The following is a 14,856-nucleotide window of genomic DNA, read 5'->3' as shown; positions in this document are numbered from 1 at the left end:
TTCTATGCCTATTATTATTCTCTGTTTCTATTTGACTCTGCAATATACAATACATTCTCCCATCTTCCAAGTCACTATTCCCATAGGTGGTCGTTCCCTGCTACTTTTCACCATGGCACTCTAGTTTCCCTGCCTTAACACATTCACATGTCCTGACAATAGCAATCTCTCCAGATGCCTCTATCCTTCTCTGTTCAACTCAACTATAGCAACATATAGCTTTTAGAAACATATCACTAAATATCCTGTCCTGCTCACGTCCTGACACCATATGCTATCAGAAATGGACTCATTCTGTATCCATTTCTTGCATATAGTTCTCTTCTATCCAGTGGTGGCTTGTACATGAGCACTGCAGTACCCCCCCCCCCAAGTCAAAAACGAAAAAATTAAATTTTGTTTGTGTTTATTATATAAATATAAAATATAAATAATAATGTTGAAAACATTATGTAAATGAAATACATGTTAAAGGTTACAGCTTATTTTGACATTGATTGAATAGTTAATAATTGGAATTGTTCGATTAACGCTTTAGATTACGAAACAAATCCACTGCAATCAACACAATGTCAGAATTATCAAGTTCGTCAAATTGCAGCTAGACTTGCCTATATTCGTTTGCACTTGTCACTGCATGTAACAAGTGAATCCGACACTGCTCTAGGAGCAGTGTCGCTACAGATAAATTGTATGCTTGCGCACGTTATTTCTGTGAGATACGAAACTTTTATTATTGGTGTGTGTTCATGGTGAGGGTGAAATATTTTTAATAAAGCATTTTTTTAATATGTAAATTTATTTATTAATAAATTGGTTACTGATTAGGTAACAATGAATTATTTTTCTTATTTTGTATATGCAGCACCCCCACTTAAAATTTTCACCAGCCCCCACTTCCTATCCTTAAATGCACTCCAGGCACCACATAATCCAAACCTTTCTTTTGAAACATTCTCACTACCATTTTATTTATTATTGATGCTGTTCTCCTGAACTATGAATTATCAAAGCTTGCTAACCCACTCACTATCTTCCATCTTACATTCTTCTGGTGCACAGTCTCAAAACATTGCCCTCAAACCACTTACCATGCAATTCGCACTACCTGTCAGGTCATTCATACTTACCATCACCACCATCATCTCATCCACGTTTTTACCTTGCTTAATTGCCACAGTCACATTCTCTGTTGTTCCCACAATTCTCATATATTCAATTAATTTCTCAACGATTTGTCATAAGGGGAAGATCCTGACACTTTATTTGGCTTAAACACACAGCCTGTTCATCACAAAGTTTATTGTGGAAGTTTCTCCTTCAGAGTTTTTATATCTCCATATTTGGACATATCTGGATGAATATCATCTATTCAGCTGCTTTTTTTCACACTTCAAGTTTTTGATGACTTTTTCTAATTCAAGGTGCTGATGCACTTCTTGCTGCTTTCCTCTTGAATAATTTCTACTACCATTCTCACACTTTCTTTCAAAGATGTAATTACTACAGACAAACGAGGGTGGTCTGAAAAGTTCTCGGCCTAACAATGACAAAACGAATTTATAATTTCAAAATTATTTTTATTTTTCAAAATAATTTCCCTTAAGACTAATACATTTATTCCAGCGATTTTCCAGCGCTATTATCATTCCTGTATTGGTTCTCAGTAAGATCTGCAAAATACCTCTCTACAGCAGCAATCATCTCTTGATTTGAAGAAAAACGCTGATCACCATGGAAGAGTTTTAGTTTTGGGAAGAGATAGACGTCAGAGGGAGCCAAATCTGGGGAATAGGGTGGATGTTCCAACAATTCATAGTGCAGATCCCTTAATTTTCCCATGGCCAAGACACCTTGGTGGGCAGGTGCATTGTCCTGATGAAAGATGATTTTTTTTCTTCTGCAAACCGGGTATTTTCTCAGGAATTTTTTCGTCTGGTCTGGTTAAAAGATCGGAATAATATTCCCCAGTTATTGTTTTACCCTTTTCAAGATAATTAAGAAAAAAATGCCTTCAGCATCCCAAAACACCGATGCCATGACCTTTTCTGCTGATGGAACCGACTTTGTCTTCTTTGGCACTGAACAACCGGCTTCTTTCCACTGTTTTGACTGAAGTTTGGATTCTGGTGTGTAATGGTGAATCCAAGTCTCATCCATAGTAATAAATCGACACACAAAATCAGTTTTATTCTTGTTAAAACGCTCCAAGCACTGTTCAGAGATTTTTCATGCGAGTGCGTTTTTGATCTGCTGTGAGCAAGTGTAGCACCCATCTTATGCAAAGCTTTTTCATATGCAATTCTTCATACAAAATATATCCTGCACATTCTTTTGAAATGCCTATAGTCTCAGCAATTTCACGCACTTTGACTCGCCGGTCGTCCAGTACCATATCGTGCACTTGATCAATGATTTCTGGTGTTGTTACACGTTTTGGACATTCTTCACGTGGATTATCTTCAAGGCTGGTATGGCCGCATTTAAACTCAGCAGCCATTTCTTTATTGTCGAAAACGAAGGAGAAGAGTGCCCTATAAATGTTTATGAACTTCGAATGAATTTGTTTTGGCGTTAAACTTTCTTTTACAAAGAATTTTATAACCACACGATACTAAGTTTTATCCATTTGAAGGGATACAGACAACCCTTTTGCTTCAGACAGCTGTAAGACAAACTACTTGATAGAATGACTTGCAATTTCACATGGATGCTTATGACAGATGTACCAACTTTGAAAAAAAAAACAATCTTGCTGATAGTGTTGCCATCTATGGTCGAGGCTGAGAACTTTTCCGACCACCCTCCTATAGGATATCTTTATTTTCACTTTTTATGTCACCATCATCAACTTTGGTTCCTTTTGATATCTTAGATTTTTTCAGTAGCCTCCAGAGCAAGATGCAAACTTGTTTGCTTACACTTGGATAAAGGATTAAGTCAAATATATAATTTCTTGGTATCTTTAATTTATAGTATAAATAAGTGGAAAAACTTCCAACAACTTTCTCTAATCCAGATTATTTTAATAATAAGTTGTGATACCTTTTGGCTACTTGTATATGAAAATATGAGTTCTGCATTACTTCAACACCATCATACTACCTCTGGGTCTGGTTCCCACTGACGAGACCTCAACAAAGGTCGAAACCAGGTGGAAGCTTGGGTGATGAATGGCAATGCTGTATCCCATGAAGTTTTAACTGAGGCTTAGCTGTTGCTATCACTCAGGTCCTGGGTGATGGAGAGGGGTAATGAATGGCAATGCTGTAGCCTGTGAAGTTAACTGAGGTGTAGCAGTTGCTGTTACCCTTCAAAAGAGATATGAGCGGCTCTGCTCGGTGGTGGGGTGAGCCTGCCACTGTGTAGAGCCAACCGGTTCTGAAAGTTCTTCTCAGTTGCAGGGTGAGCCTGTTACTGAGGGGAACAATGCTGAGTTTTTGGAGTTTGACCTGTACTTGAACATTCAAAAAAGGTCGAACCCAGTCTGAGTTAGTGACCCTTCCCATAATGCATAGCATTATACATGTCCACAAGGAGTGCTTTGCATTATGGGATCCTAAGGCAAGTGATGTGAAGTCTTAGCTTCTTTACACAAGTTTCCCCAGTCCTGAAAATAGTTCGGGTGCAAATTTGTTTGCTTACACTTTAATAAAGGATTAAACCAAGTATATAATTTCTTGGTATCTTTTAATTTATTCAGTCTAAACAAATTTTTGTACTAGAGTTCATTCAAAATTGTCAGATATCTTTGAATGCATTAGTCAATGAGACTTTTCCTACTGTTTGTGTGTGAATTTGTTTGCATCTTAATTATCATCATTAACATGATATTAAGGATGACCTAGTCCATAACCTAAGCAGAAATCTGGCAGCTACTTACATTATCATTAGCTTTGCATTTTTTTCAAGATTTTTCTACAACACCAGCAAAGGTTGGTCGATTGGTAGAGCCTCTGCTACTAATGGCTCAGTTAAGTAAGTTTGAGCGTGGTTAGTAGTTGGAAGGGAACCAATCGTTCGATGCTGTTGCCACATTCTCCCTCGATGAGTTTTTGGACTCCCTGGAGGTGTCAAATAATAATAATAATAATAATATCTATGCTTGATATTCATTTTCTACTCTGTTTAGATCTGTGACAAGGTCCATCTCTTCCTTTTTCCTTCTACTTTTTCTGTCTGCTGCCTTCTCTAGTGAAAAATTCTACTACTGCATCTTCTTGGTGTTTGCTCACATCACTGTACTTGATACTTGCCTGTTGTTATTGAAGAATTATTATTATTACGGGAAAATCCATGGAGTCAGTAGACTCATCGCGGGAGACCCAAACTATCAAAACGGTATCTATCATACCTCTTCTTGAATTCATTTACAGACGAAAAACTCACAAGTCAGTCAGGCAGTGCATTCCACTCATTCATTCACCATCCTCCAAGCAAAAAATATAGTTCTCACACCTTTGTTAACCACACTTTTCCTTAATTTCCAGGGATGATCTCTTGTTCTTCCATCACTATCACACAGCTGAAATATTTCCCCTGCTTCAATATTATAAAAACCTTTTAGTAATTTAAATGTTTCTATCATATCCCCTCTTCTCTGCCTATCAACCAACCTCTGCAATCCACAAGCTTTCAATAATCTATCAATGTAGGGAGCATTTTTTACATCACTCACCAACTTAATCACTCTCCTCTGAACCCTCTCCACAACTTCCTCATCTCCAAGGAATCCAGGTAACCAGACTTGAGCACAGTAATCCAAATGTGGAAGTATCAACGCCTTATAAAGGAGAATAATAACCGCTTTATCTCTGGATGTTAGTGTGTTCTTCGATAACCAAGTAATCCTATGTGAAATCTTGGACACCTTAGCAATGTGCCCTCTTCTTCGTCTCCATCTCCCTATCCACTAATACCCCCAAGTCCCTAGCCTCATCAATCTCTTGGAGCTGTTCCATCAATGTGGTACACAGCCGGTAATCTTTTAATCCCAAAATGCATAACTTTACACTTTTCCACATTAAACTGATATCCATTACCTTTTGCCCATTTTCCCTGCTTATTTAAATCATTCTGCAAACTCTCAACATCAGCTTGATTTTTTATTTCACTATCCAACTTTGCATCATCGGCAAACAACTGAATATCTCCCTTCAAGCCATTTCCTATATCATTTATGTACAAATTAAACAATAACAGCCCAAGCACAGAGCTCTGAGGCATACCACTGGTCACCTGCCTCATCCTGAACTCTGCTTCTCCATATACTACTTTCTGATATCTCTCCATGAGTCATTCTCTTATCCACATCACCAGTTTAGAATCCATCCCCATCTCCTCTATTTGCGCAGCAGTATTCCATGGGATATCCTGTCAAAAGCCTTAGCAAAATCCAGAAGTATCACTGTGTAGCCATTCACCTTGTCCAACTCAGATGTGATTCTATTATAAAAAGTTAATAAATTGCTAAGGCAGGATCGACCTTTAACAAAACCATATTGGCCCCAATAGAGAATCATATTCTGATCCACCCATTCTTGAATTCTGTCCTTAACCAACTTTTACCACCACTCCCGAGATGGTGATTGGTCTGTAATTAACTACCACAGTCTTAGAGCCACCTTTATGCAGAGGAACCACTTTTGCCTTCCTTCCACTCCCTAGGGACCATACCAGAGTTTAATCTTATTAAATAACCAAAATAAGAGGCGTTGAAAATTCCTTTGCAAATTCACATAACACCTGAGCTAGTATTCCATCTAAACCTACAGCAGTATTTGCATTTAAATTTTGCAATAAACTAAGTACCTCTGATTTATTAACTTCAATTCTCACATTAGTTATTGCTACAGGTACAGAGATATCCTCACTTGGATGATAGACTTTTGAAAAGTGATCACTCAGTAACTCTACAATTACATCTGAATAAGGTTATCCTTCCAAAGTCATTCTTCCTTTTACTTGCCACATATTAGAAGAACTCTTTGGGATTACCCTTGATCTCCTTGGCTAAGGTCTTCTCATAATTTTTGCCTGGAGGGTGGTGAATGAGTGGAATGCATTGCCTGCCTCAGTTGTGAGTTCTTCATCTGTAAATTAATTCAAGAACAGATATGATAGATATTGTTTTGATAGTTTGGGTCTCCTGTGATGAGTCTACTGACTCCATGAAGATACCAATAATAATAAGAATAATAATCTGATTTAGCTTTTCTTACTGTGCTGGTAACCTTCCCAGCTTGAGCCTTGTACTGCTCATGGGTGTACCAATCGCCTTTCTCCTTTGTAAATTCTCCATAACATTTTCTTTTTTTGTCAGGTCAAGCCTGATACCACTACTCATCCATCTAATGCCTACCTTCTTTATCTTCCTGACCATGGGAATATGTTCTGATATTGCCTTACTCAGATACCTGTTGATTTTATCCCATGCACTACTAACATCTTGCCCCTGGAATATGTTTTGCCATGGGACGGCTGTAAGCTCACTCCGAAGCTTGTTATAATTACCTAACCTGTAGTTCCTTCTTAAGAGAGAAATCTACAAATTTTGCAACCTCCTAAGTCAGTGCCACATGATTGCTCTCACCAATTGGAGTAACAAAGACACCTTACTTATGCATATGTCCTCTGAAACTATGACCAGATCCAACACTCTCACACCACAAGTCCCTTCAGTTATGTGCAGTTTCAAGTAATTATCTCTTAAAAGGTGTAAGAATTCCATTTCCTTTTGCCACGTGATATTTCCTCCTTCCAATTGATATCACCATAATTAAAATCCCCCATAATAATCACTAACCCTGCACTCATTGCACTAATTTGCTAATGCATGAATTCAATATCACCCCCTGTACCCCCTGGCTTATAGCAGCAACCAACTGTATATTTGGTTGCGTTGATCACTATTTCACACCAGACCACCTCAAGTGAACTATCATTAATGTCTATCTTCTTGATATACTACTTTATTTGGCTGCAACTCATCAGCTATCATCAATAGTACTCCTCCCCCCTTTCTATCTTCTCTATCCTCCCTGAAAATACTGTACCCATCACATTCAATGCCAGTAACCACATCTTCTGCTGACAGCCAAGTTTCACTAATGCCTACAACTTTTGGTGAGATTGCACTGACTTAATGCCAAAAATTCTTCCCTCTTATTTCAAATGCTTCTAGCATTAGTATACAAAAATTGCAGATTCCCTTTAGTTCGTTCTACTAATTTCACTAGTCCCATGTCGATTTTTATCCACTCTATCCTTCAAATTATTCCATGAAAAAGGTTCAACAAATATACATTTACTACATAAGTTTCTCCCTCTTACACTCAACCTTTTCAATTTTAATTTCCCTGCCCAATTACTTCAACTTGTTAAGAAAACAGTAACTTCTTCAAACGCTTATGATCTTCCATAATAAATTTAGTTTAATCCTTTATCCAAGTGTTAGCAAACAAAGTTTCCACCTGAAGATACTTCAGGACTGAGGCATCTCATAGCAAAGGTGGATCAAGCTCTCATGCTCCTGTCTCAGTATCTCCCATAATGCAAAGCACATCTCCTTGTGGATATGTATAATGCTATGCATTAAGGGAAGGGCCACTATCCAGACCGGTTTTGACCTTTATTGAGGTCTTGTCAGTGGGAGCCAGGCCCATAAGTGGTGACACTAAGGCAGAAACAATGGAGAGGTCATCTTTATCTATACGACTTGCCAAAAGGTGTATCACCTTATTATTAAATTACTCTGGATTCAAAGAAAGATGGGGAAAGTTTATTTTCCACTTGGTTAGACTATAATAAATGTAGTTTGGTCCTTTATCCAAGTGTTAGCAAACAAAGTTTGTGCCTGAAGATACTTCAGGAAAGGCAACTCATAGCAAAGGTGGACCAAGCTCTCATCACTCCTGTCTCAGTATCTCGTACATATCCAGGGGGTCTCGTACATATCTGCATGGAGATGTGGTTTGCATTATGGGAGATACTGAGACAGGAGTGATGAGAGCTTGGTCCACCTTTGCTATGAGTTGCCTTTCCTGAAGTATCTTCAGGCACAAACTTTGTTTGCTAACCCTTGGATAAAGGATTAAACTAAAGTTATAGTCTAACAAAGTGGAAAATAAACTTTCAATGTAATCTTCCACGTTCAGATTATTGTTATTATTATTATTATGTGACACCTCCAGGGAATCCAAAGACTCATCGAGGGAGAGTGTGCCAAAAGCATCGAACGATTGAAATCCTTCCAACTACTAACCGCACTCAAACTTACTTAACTTTTTGTGTGAACCATTATTCCAGAGGCTGCAACCCATCTCTTGCATACAGCTGTCTTTTGCCTTCAAACACACTCCAGACATCAACAAATTCCAGAACCTCTTCTATTGCATATTCTTGCAATCATATCATTCATTATCATTGCTCATCTACTTAACTCATAATTGTCAAAACAAAGCAGCACACAAACACTACCCTCCCTTTGACACTTTTCTTCTTCCCAATATCTAACAATGTTTTTAAATCTTTTGCTACCAGATTAATACTACCACTCAGGTCATTTGTACCCACCATAACTATCATCTTTTCTGTATCATGCCCTCTCTTTATTGCTAAAGTCATTCTCTATTGTTCTGCCAGACAAGCACTCCTCCGGCATACTGCTCTCTCCATACCCTTAATCATTGAATCACCATATATTATACCACTCATAACTTCATTCAAACCCAAACAAGCATCACTCATGGCCTCATTTTCTACACTATTCAGCATGACTCTCCTGGTTTCATTACTTTCCCTCAACACTCTTTTATTTACTCCCTCACTTTCACAACATCTCATTTCTTCTAGACCTCTTGTGCTTTCATTCTGTTGACTCCCAATCACTTCCATACTATTCATTTCTTCATCATTCACCAAAGTCTCTCCCTTACTCAATCCTATTCTAGTTACTTCAGCTAAAGTAATCTCCATAGTCCTAATTTCTCTATTCAACACATTTAACTCAGTCTTAATATCCTGAATCTCCTTACTGAGCACTTCCAATTCTTCCTGCAGGAGATGAAGGTTGCTTTTCATTTTCAAGACCAAAAACTTATCCTCATATTTAATGTTGAACACTATACCTACTCCTTCCCTTCCCTCAGGACTGGGTCCAGTCAGTCTCCTTGCTATATGAGGAAGCAAGAAATGTAAAAGGACTCTGAGCATTCCTTTAAGATGTGGTGATAAGTTGCCATGTCTGGTTGCTTTATTAACATCAAGTTTAAATGATTCCTCATATATCTCCTGCTCATCACTATTAGTCCTTCTCCCCTATTTCCTCTACACTTGAGTCCCTTGTGCTGTCCCATTCATGAGGATGAAATATTCAATAAGCAATTCTGATGAATTGCTTATTGAATACTTCAACAATATACCTCTGCAGCAGTTACCAATCCACTGTTTTCATTCACTGTCATCCTCTCATAACTGATTTCTACTACTTGACGCATATCAAAAGAACTCTCTAGTATTCTTCTTGGCCTGATTGGTCCATTTCTGTTTATAATGCACTTTTACTGTCCTTACTAAGTTAACTTCCTTGCCTGTTATCTGTGCTCCTCATACAACCAACTTGCTTTTATAAAATATACTTTTCCAGACTGCACACTTAATCTCTTCATTTATCCATTTCACTCCTACCTTATTTAGCATTTCAATTTTGTGTACACTCAGACATAGTTGCTGTTTAATAGTTCTTGATTAATGCCCAAGCAGCATCTGTTTCTTGCATCAGCAATATTAATTTCTATCCTATGCAGTAATTTTTCAAATCACTTAATGAAACTTCTAAATTTAAAAATGAGTGTAAGGTGCTGTATTATTTCTAAAAACAGTAAATAATTTTTTTGAAAAAAATATTTCTTCATGTCTTTGGAATGTCACATCATTCTGGATGGGGAGCCTTCATAGTCCAGTCAGTTTTGGCTGGAAAGACTTGTGTTCAAATCCAGTCTAGGGTGTAAAGAACCTTTATCAGGGCTTTTCAGTTGAAGGTAACTTAACTTGTCTCATATGGAGGTGGCATAGTTTTTCCTCATGAAAACTTGGACTTTTCATCCTGGAAAATAGGCAACCTAGCCATCAGAATGCACACAATTAATAGACATAACACACTGGTCCCATAGCATGAGTTACTTTTTGCCATAAATTCCAATCAACCATGGTATTTTTTCTGATAGCCTCTATCATAAATGTCACATTTCTAAGTGTCAAAAAGATATGATACTGTTTAAGGATTTACCTTGATGGACCTGTGGTTTCAGTCAGGATTTCTTCATGACTGCAGGTCGTAAAGAATCCAGCTATTCCTGTCTTGGGCTTTTCTTCTCCATGTTTAAGGATGACCCCTTGTAACTCTGAAAGGATGTTATGATAGTAAGTGTAGATGATAGCTGATTAAGTTATTAAATGCATATATTTGAATTTTATTTTATTTTTCTTTTGCCATCATCATCATAGGATTATCACAAATAGCGTATATCTTTGTTCATCATTCATTTGGCTGGGAAGTTACAGAGTACTCCATTGTGAACACCATTTCTACCTTTTCAAGCATGATTACCCTAGTGATAGTAATTCCTCTGTTGTCCAGAGTCTTAAAAGTCAAAGATACTGTTTTAGGACTCATTGGAATTGTATCGATGATTAGTGAAAATATGTGTAAAGCAGCAGCAACAGAACCATGGATTTACTATGTGGGTGAGTTTTGTATGTAATTTTTTTCTTAAATAATAAAGAGCTAGATTGATTTTTTACAAACATAAGTGGTTAAATTTTGCTGTGTAATACACCTAATTAAATAACTACATTTAAAAAATTCCACACTGGGATGCTTCTTCCCTTCTCTCTAATAAAACATAATGTCCTTCTAATTTAAAATAGGTTGTTCTTAAAATAAGGCAGCCTTATTTTAAAAGCAAGCAAGTGATCTCAGATCAGAGGACATGGTTCTAATCTCGAATACTGTCAAAAAAAAAGTTATAAAAATATTTGTGATGAAATAATTATACAGAAGTCTAATAAATGAGCAGTTGTTCTGTTTTGTTGTTGTTGTTGTTACTTTTTTAAATAACATCATGTTATTTAAAATGCATGACAGCATACCAAAAATCAGGTGAATAAATAGAGCGGGAGTGAAATGAACATGAAATCTGGAAAGTGTGTTGGAAAAGATGTTATCAAGGGGGATTCAAGACAGTTGATAATGAGCATGCATGAGGGAAGAGAGAGGAATAATCATGAAAAGTGCAGTATGGGGTGGCCAGTCAGGTCACACGATCCAAAGGAATTTTTCGTATGTGGTAAGCAAGAGGAAGAATAATTATGGAATGGTGACACTAGTGGATGGTTATGGTAACAAAGTGACCATAGCAAAGGATGTAGTGGAGTCACTTAATGAACACTGTTAGTGCACAGTATATCATACTGGTGTAAACAATGCTGTGCAACATGTAGAAGGGAGGCAAATATTAGGGGAATTAGAGATGAAAGAATCAGATGTATATTAAGTGTTGATTGGGTTATCAGTAGTGGCGGCCCATACATAAGCACTGCGACACTGCAGCACACCCAAGGAAAAAATGAAAAATTTAAATTTCGTTTGTGTTTATAAATAATAACAATGCTTACAACATTATATAAATGCAATACCACATGTTAAAGGTTACAGCTTATGTTTCGACAGTGATTGAATAGTTAATAATTGGAATCGTTCAATTAATGCTTTAGATTATGAAACAAAAATACTGCAATCTAACGCAGTGTCGATATTATCACGTTTGACCAATTGCAGCCAGAATCGCCGATATTCATTTGCGCTTGTGATTGCACATTACAAGTCATTCCGACACTGCTAGTTTGGGCAGTGTATCGTATGCTTGCGCGTTATTTTTGTGAGATATGAAACTTTTATTATTAGTGTTTGTTCGTAGTGAGGGTGAAATATTTTTAAGTCTTGTAGTGGGAAGGGTTCCTAAGAAATGGAAAGGAGACAAAATAGTACCTTTCCACAAGTGTGGTTCTAGAACAGAGGTTTTCAATTGTAGACCAGTCTGTGTAACTGCAGTTATGATTAAGGTATTGGAGAAACTGGTTAAATAACTTCACAAATTGGAATGTAAGCCATAATAACTTAATAGCATGGTTTTGTGAAGGATAGGTCTTGTTTTAGCAGTCTGATTGCATTTTATGATAAGGTGACAATGTATTAGATAAGGGAGATTTATATGCAGCAATATTCTTGAACTTTATAAAGGCATTGTGTAGATTACGACATGACAATTTGGTTTATAAGCTTCAGAATATTGAAGTGAATAACAAATTGGTTTTGATGGCTGGAAGAATGGCTTTCTGAATGATCCAAGCAAATTGTGTATGATGGAGCAATTTCTCAGAATAGATAGGTGACCAGTGGTGTGCCTCAGGGTTCTGTTCCTGGGCCCATGCTGTTTATCTCATTTTTTAATTTTTTTAATGATATTTCATGTGGTTTGATTGGGGATCTTCAAATGTTTGCTGATGATGCAAAGTTAGATAGAAATATAAGGATCATTGCAAATGTTAATTCCATACAAGAAGACCTGAATGTTCATTTGGCTTGAGCAAATGAGTAGGGTTGCAGCTTTAATATTAATAATTGCAAGGTCATTGAAATATAGAGGTATACACTCAATGGACAAAACATTAGCGATACCTACCTAATAGTGTGCTGATCCTCCTCAAGCACAAATAACAGCCTGTACTCTCTGAGGCATTGAATCCAGAGGATTGCTGGAAGTAATTCCAGCCATGCCTTTTGCAACATTGTCCCAGATACATAGATCTGATATCTCACTCTATGGCATCCCAGAGAGATTCCATCAGATTTAAATCAGGGGACCTTGGGGGCCATTGGATGGTCCCAAACTCAGATGAGTGGTTCTTGAGCTATGCCAGAGTGGTTGTGGCCCAGTGGGATGGCACACTGTCCTGCTGGAATAGACCATTGGCTGCAGCATGCACAATAGCCGTGAAAGCATGTAGGTGATCAGCCAGCACATTCTGGTAGCTTGGCATTTCAGGACCTCTCCAGATACATTAAGGGACCTAACATCTCAAGTGAGAAGGCTCCCCAAACCATCACAGAGCCACCACCTCCTTGAACAGAGTAGACCTGGCATGACAGGGCCATGACCTCATGCTGTTGACACCATACAAATACTTTCCTGTCAGCTCAGTACAACTGATAATGAGATTCATCAGACCACACAACTCTAGTCCACTCTGCAGAGGTCCAGTTTGGGTGACAAGCTGTCATCAGTGATACATGATTAGTGGTTGGCTCCTGTAGCCCATGATATGCATGGTATGCCATACTGTTTGCTTGCTGATGCTGCTTGGACCTCTGATATGGAAATTGGATGTGATTTGTGGACCTGTTGCTCTGCAATTGGTCTGTACGAGCTTGGACAGTCTACATCAACCCCCTGATCGCTAATGACATGTGTCGGCCACCACTTGCTCACTGGCGCTAGTACATCTGTGGATGGTATTGTAACTGTCGATTGGTAGAGCCTCTGCTACTAATGGCTCAGTTAAGTAAGTTTGAGCGCGGTTAGTAGTTGGAAGGGGCCAATCGTTCGATGCTGTTGGCACACTCTCCCTCGATGAGTCTTTGGACTCCCTGGAGGTGTCAAATAATAATAATAACTGTTGCTATTAATTGCTATTTATGAGCCTGCATGGTTACCTCGCTAATTGTAATATCTTTATTCTAATTAGCAGTGTGCGCTTTTTCTCTCGTAACCTTTCTTACTGTTTCTATTGCGTACTATGTTTATCCACCTTTCGTATTTACTAGTCATATGCCTATGAACACTGGAAGATTTATTTATTTAGACTGCGCCACCAGTATATCAATATCGGCACAAGACTCAGTAAAACGACTGGTAGATTTCTCTCTCTCGTACTAGTGTAAATTCCTTCAACAAAGATTATATAAACAGTCGTGGTTCTTAAGTACTTAAACTGCGCTTTTAATGCCTTAGTTGTTTCCCGCTCACAAGTTCGATTTTTTTTAGATTCAGTGCATTGTGAAATAAAAGACCAGGCAGCACTATATTGACATATAAATAAAACATATTTATTTACAAAATTTATTTAATAACAAAGTCATCATCATCATGCATATCAAGGATTTAGGCCTAGCATGGTCTGTTCCGGCCTTAGAAGTCATCGTTTAAGAGGACGTCCTGGTTTTCTTTTTCCTAATGGCTTGTACTTTAAGGCTTGTTTTGATAATCTTTGTTTTCATTCTTTGAACGTGTTCCATCCGTTTATGCTTATATTTTTTAATGTTTTCTATTACTGGTTCTTGGTTTGATTCTTTCATAATTTCTTCTTTTTTTTTTTTTTTTTTTTTTTTTTGTGATCAAAGAGTGCTTTGCAGTTTTCTCATAAACTTCATTTCTGCTGTTATTAATCTTTGTTTGTCTTTTTGTTTTATTGTCCAGATTTCGCTTCCATACGTTAAGACTGGTAGGGCTAATGTATTGTATACTTTTAGTCTGGTTTGCTTTTGAACTAGGTTTGGTTTAAATATAGAATTAATTACACCTGTTATTTTTAAATATTTTGCAATTTTTACGTTTATATCTTTTTCATTTTCATACGTGATCATACATCCTAGGTAGTTAAATGAATTCACCTGTTCTAAGATCTTGTTATCTATTACTATTTTAGTTCTTGCTGGATCTTGTCCTTTAAAGGCCGTAGTTTTTTATTTTTCTGTTGATATTATCTTACCATAATCTTTGGCTATCTCATTTAGAT

At 37.4% G+C, this 14,856-nt stretch overlaps 1 protein-coding gene across 3 annotated transcripts in view; it reads left to right on the top strand.

The window, feature by feature from the left end:
• LOC150094419 (putative peptidoglycan muropeptide transporter SLC46) overlaps positions 1-14,856 on the top strand; it is an 84,200-nt gene that overhangs the window by 32,091 nt on the left and 37,253 nt on the right. For all 3 annotated transcript variants that reach the window (XM_090411957.1, XM_090411960.1, XM_090411958.1), the window contains one exon: positions 10,507-10,746. In XM_090411957.1, coding sequence (XP_090268083.1) covers positions 10,507-10,746 — 240 coding nt within the window. The remainder of the gene's footprint in view (positions 1-10,506; positions 10,747-14,856) is intronic.

Source organism: Typopeltis vanoorti, chromosome 22 (genome assembly GCF_054136105.1).
Source record: "Typopeltis vanoorti isolate ZY-2024b chromosome 22, IOZ_Tvanoo_1.0, whole genome shotgun sequence".
Taxonomy (NCBI): domain Eukaryota; kingdom Metazoa; phylum Arthropoda; class Arachnida; order Uropygi; family Thelyphonidae; genus Typopeltis; species Typopeltis vanoorti.
Note: the sequence above shows the minus strand (reverse complement) of the source record. Positions and strands in the feature narration are given on the sequence as shown.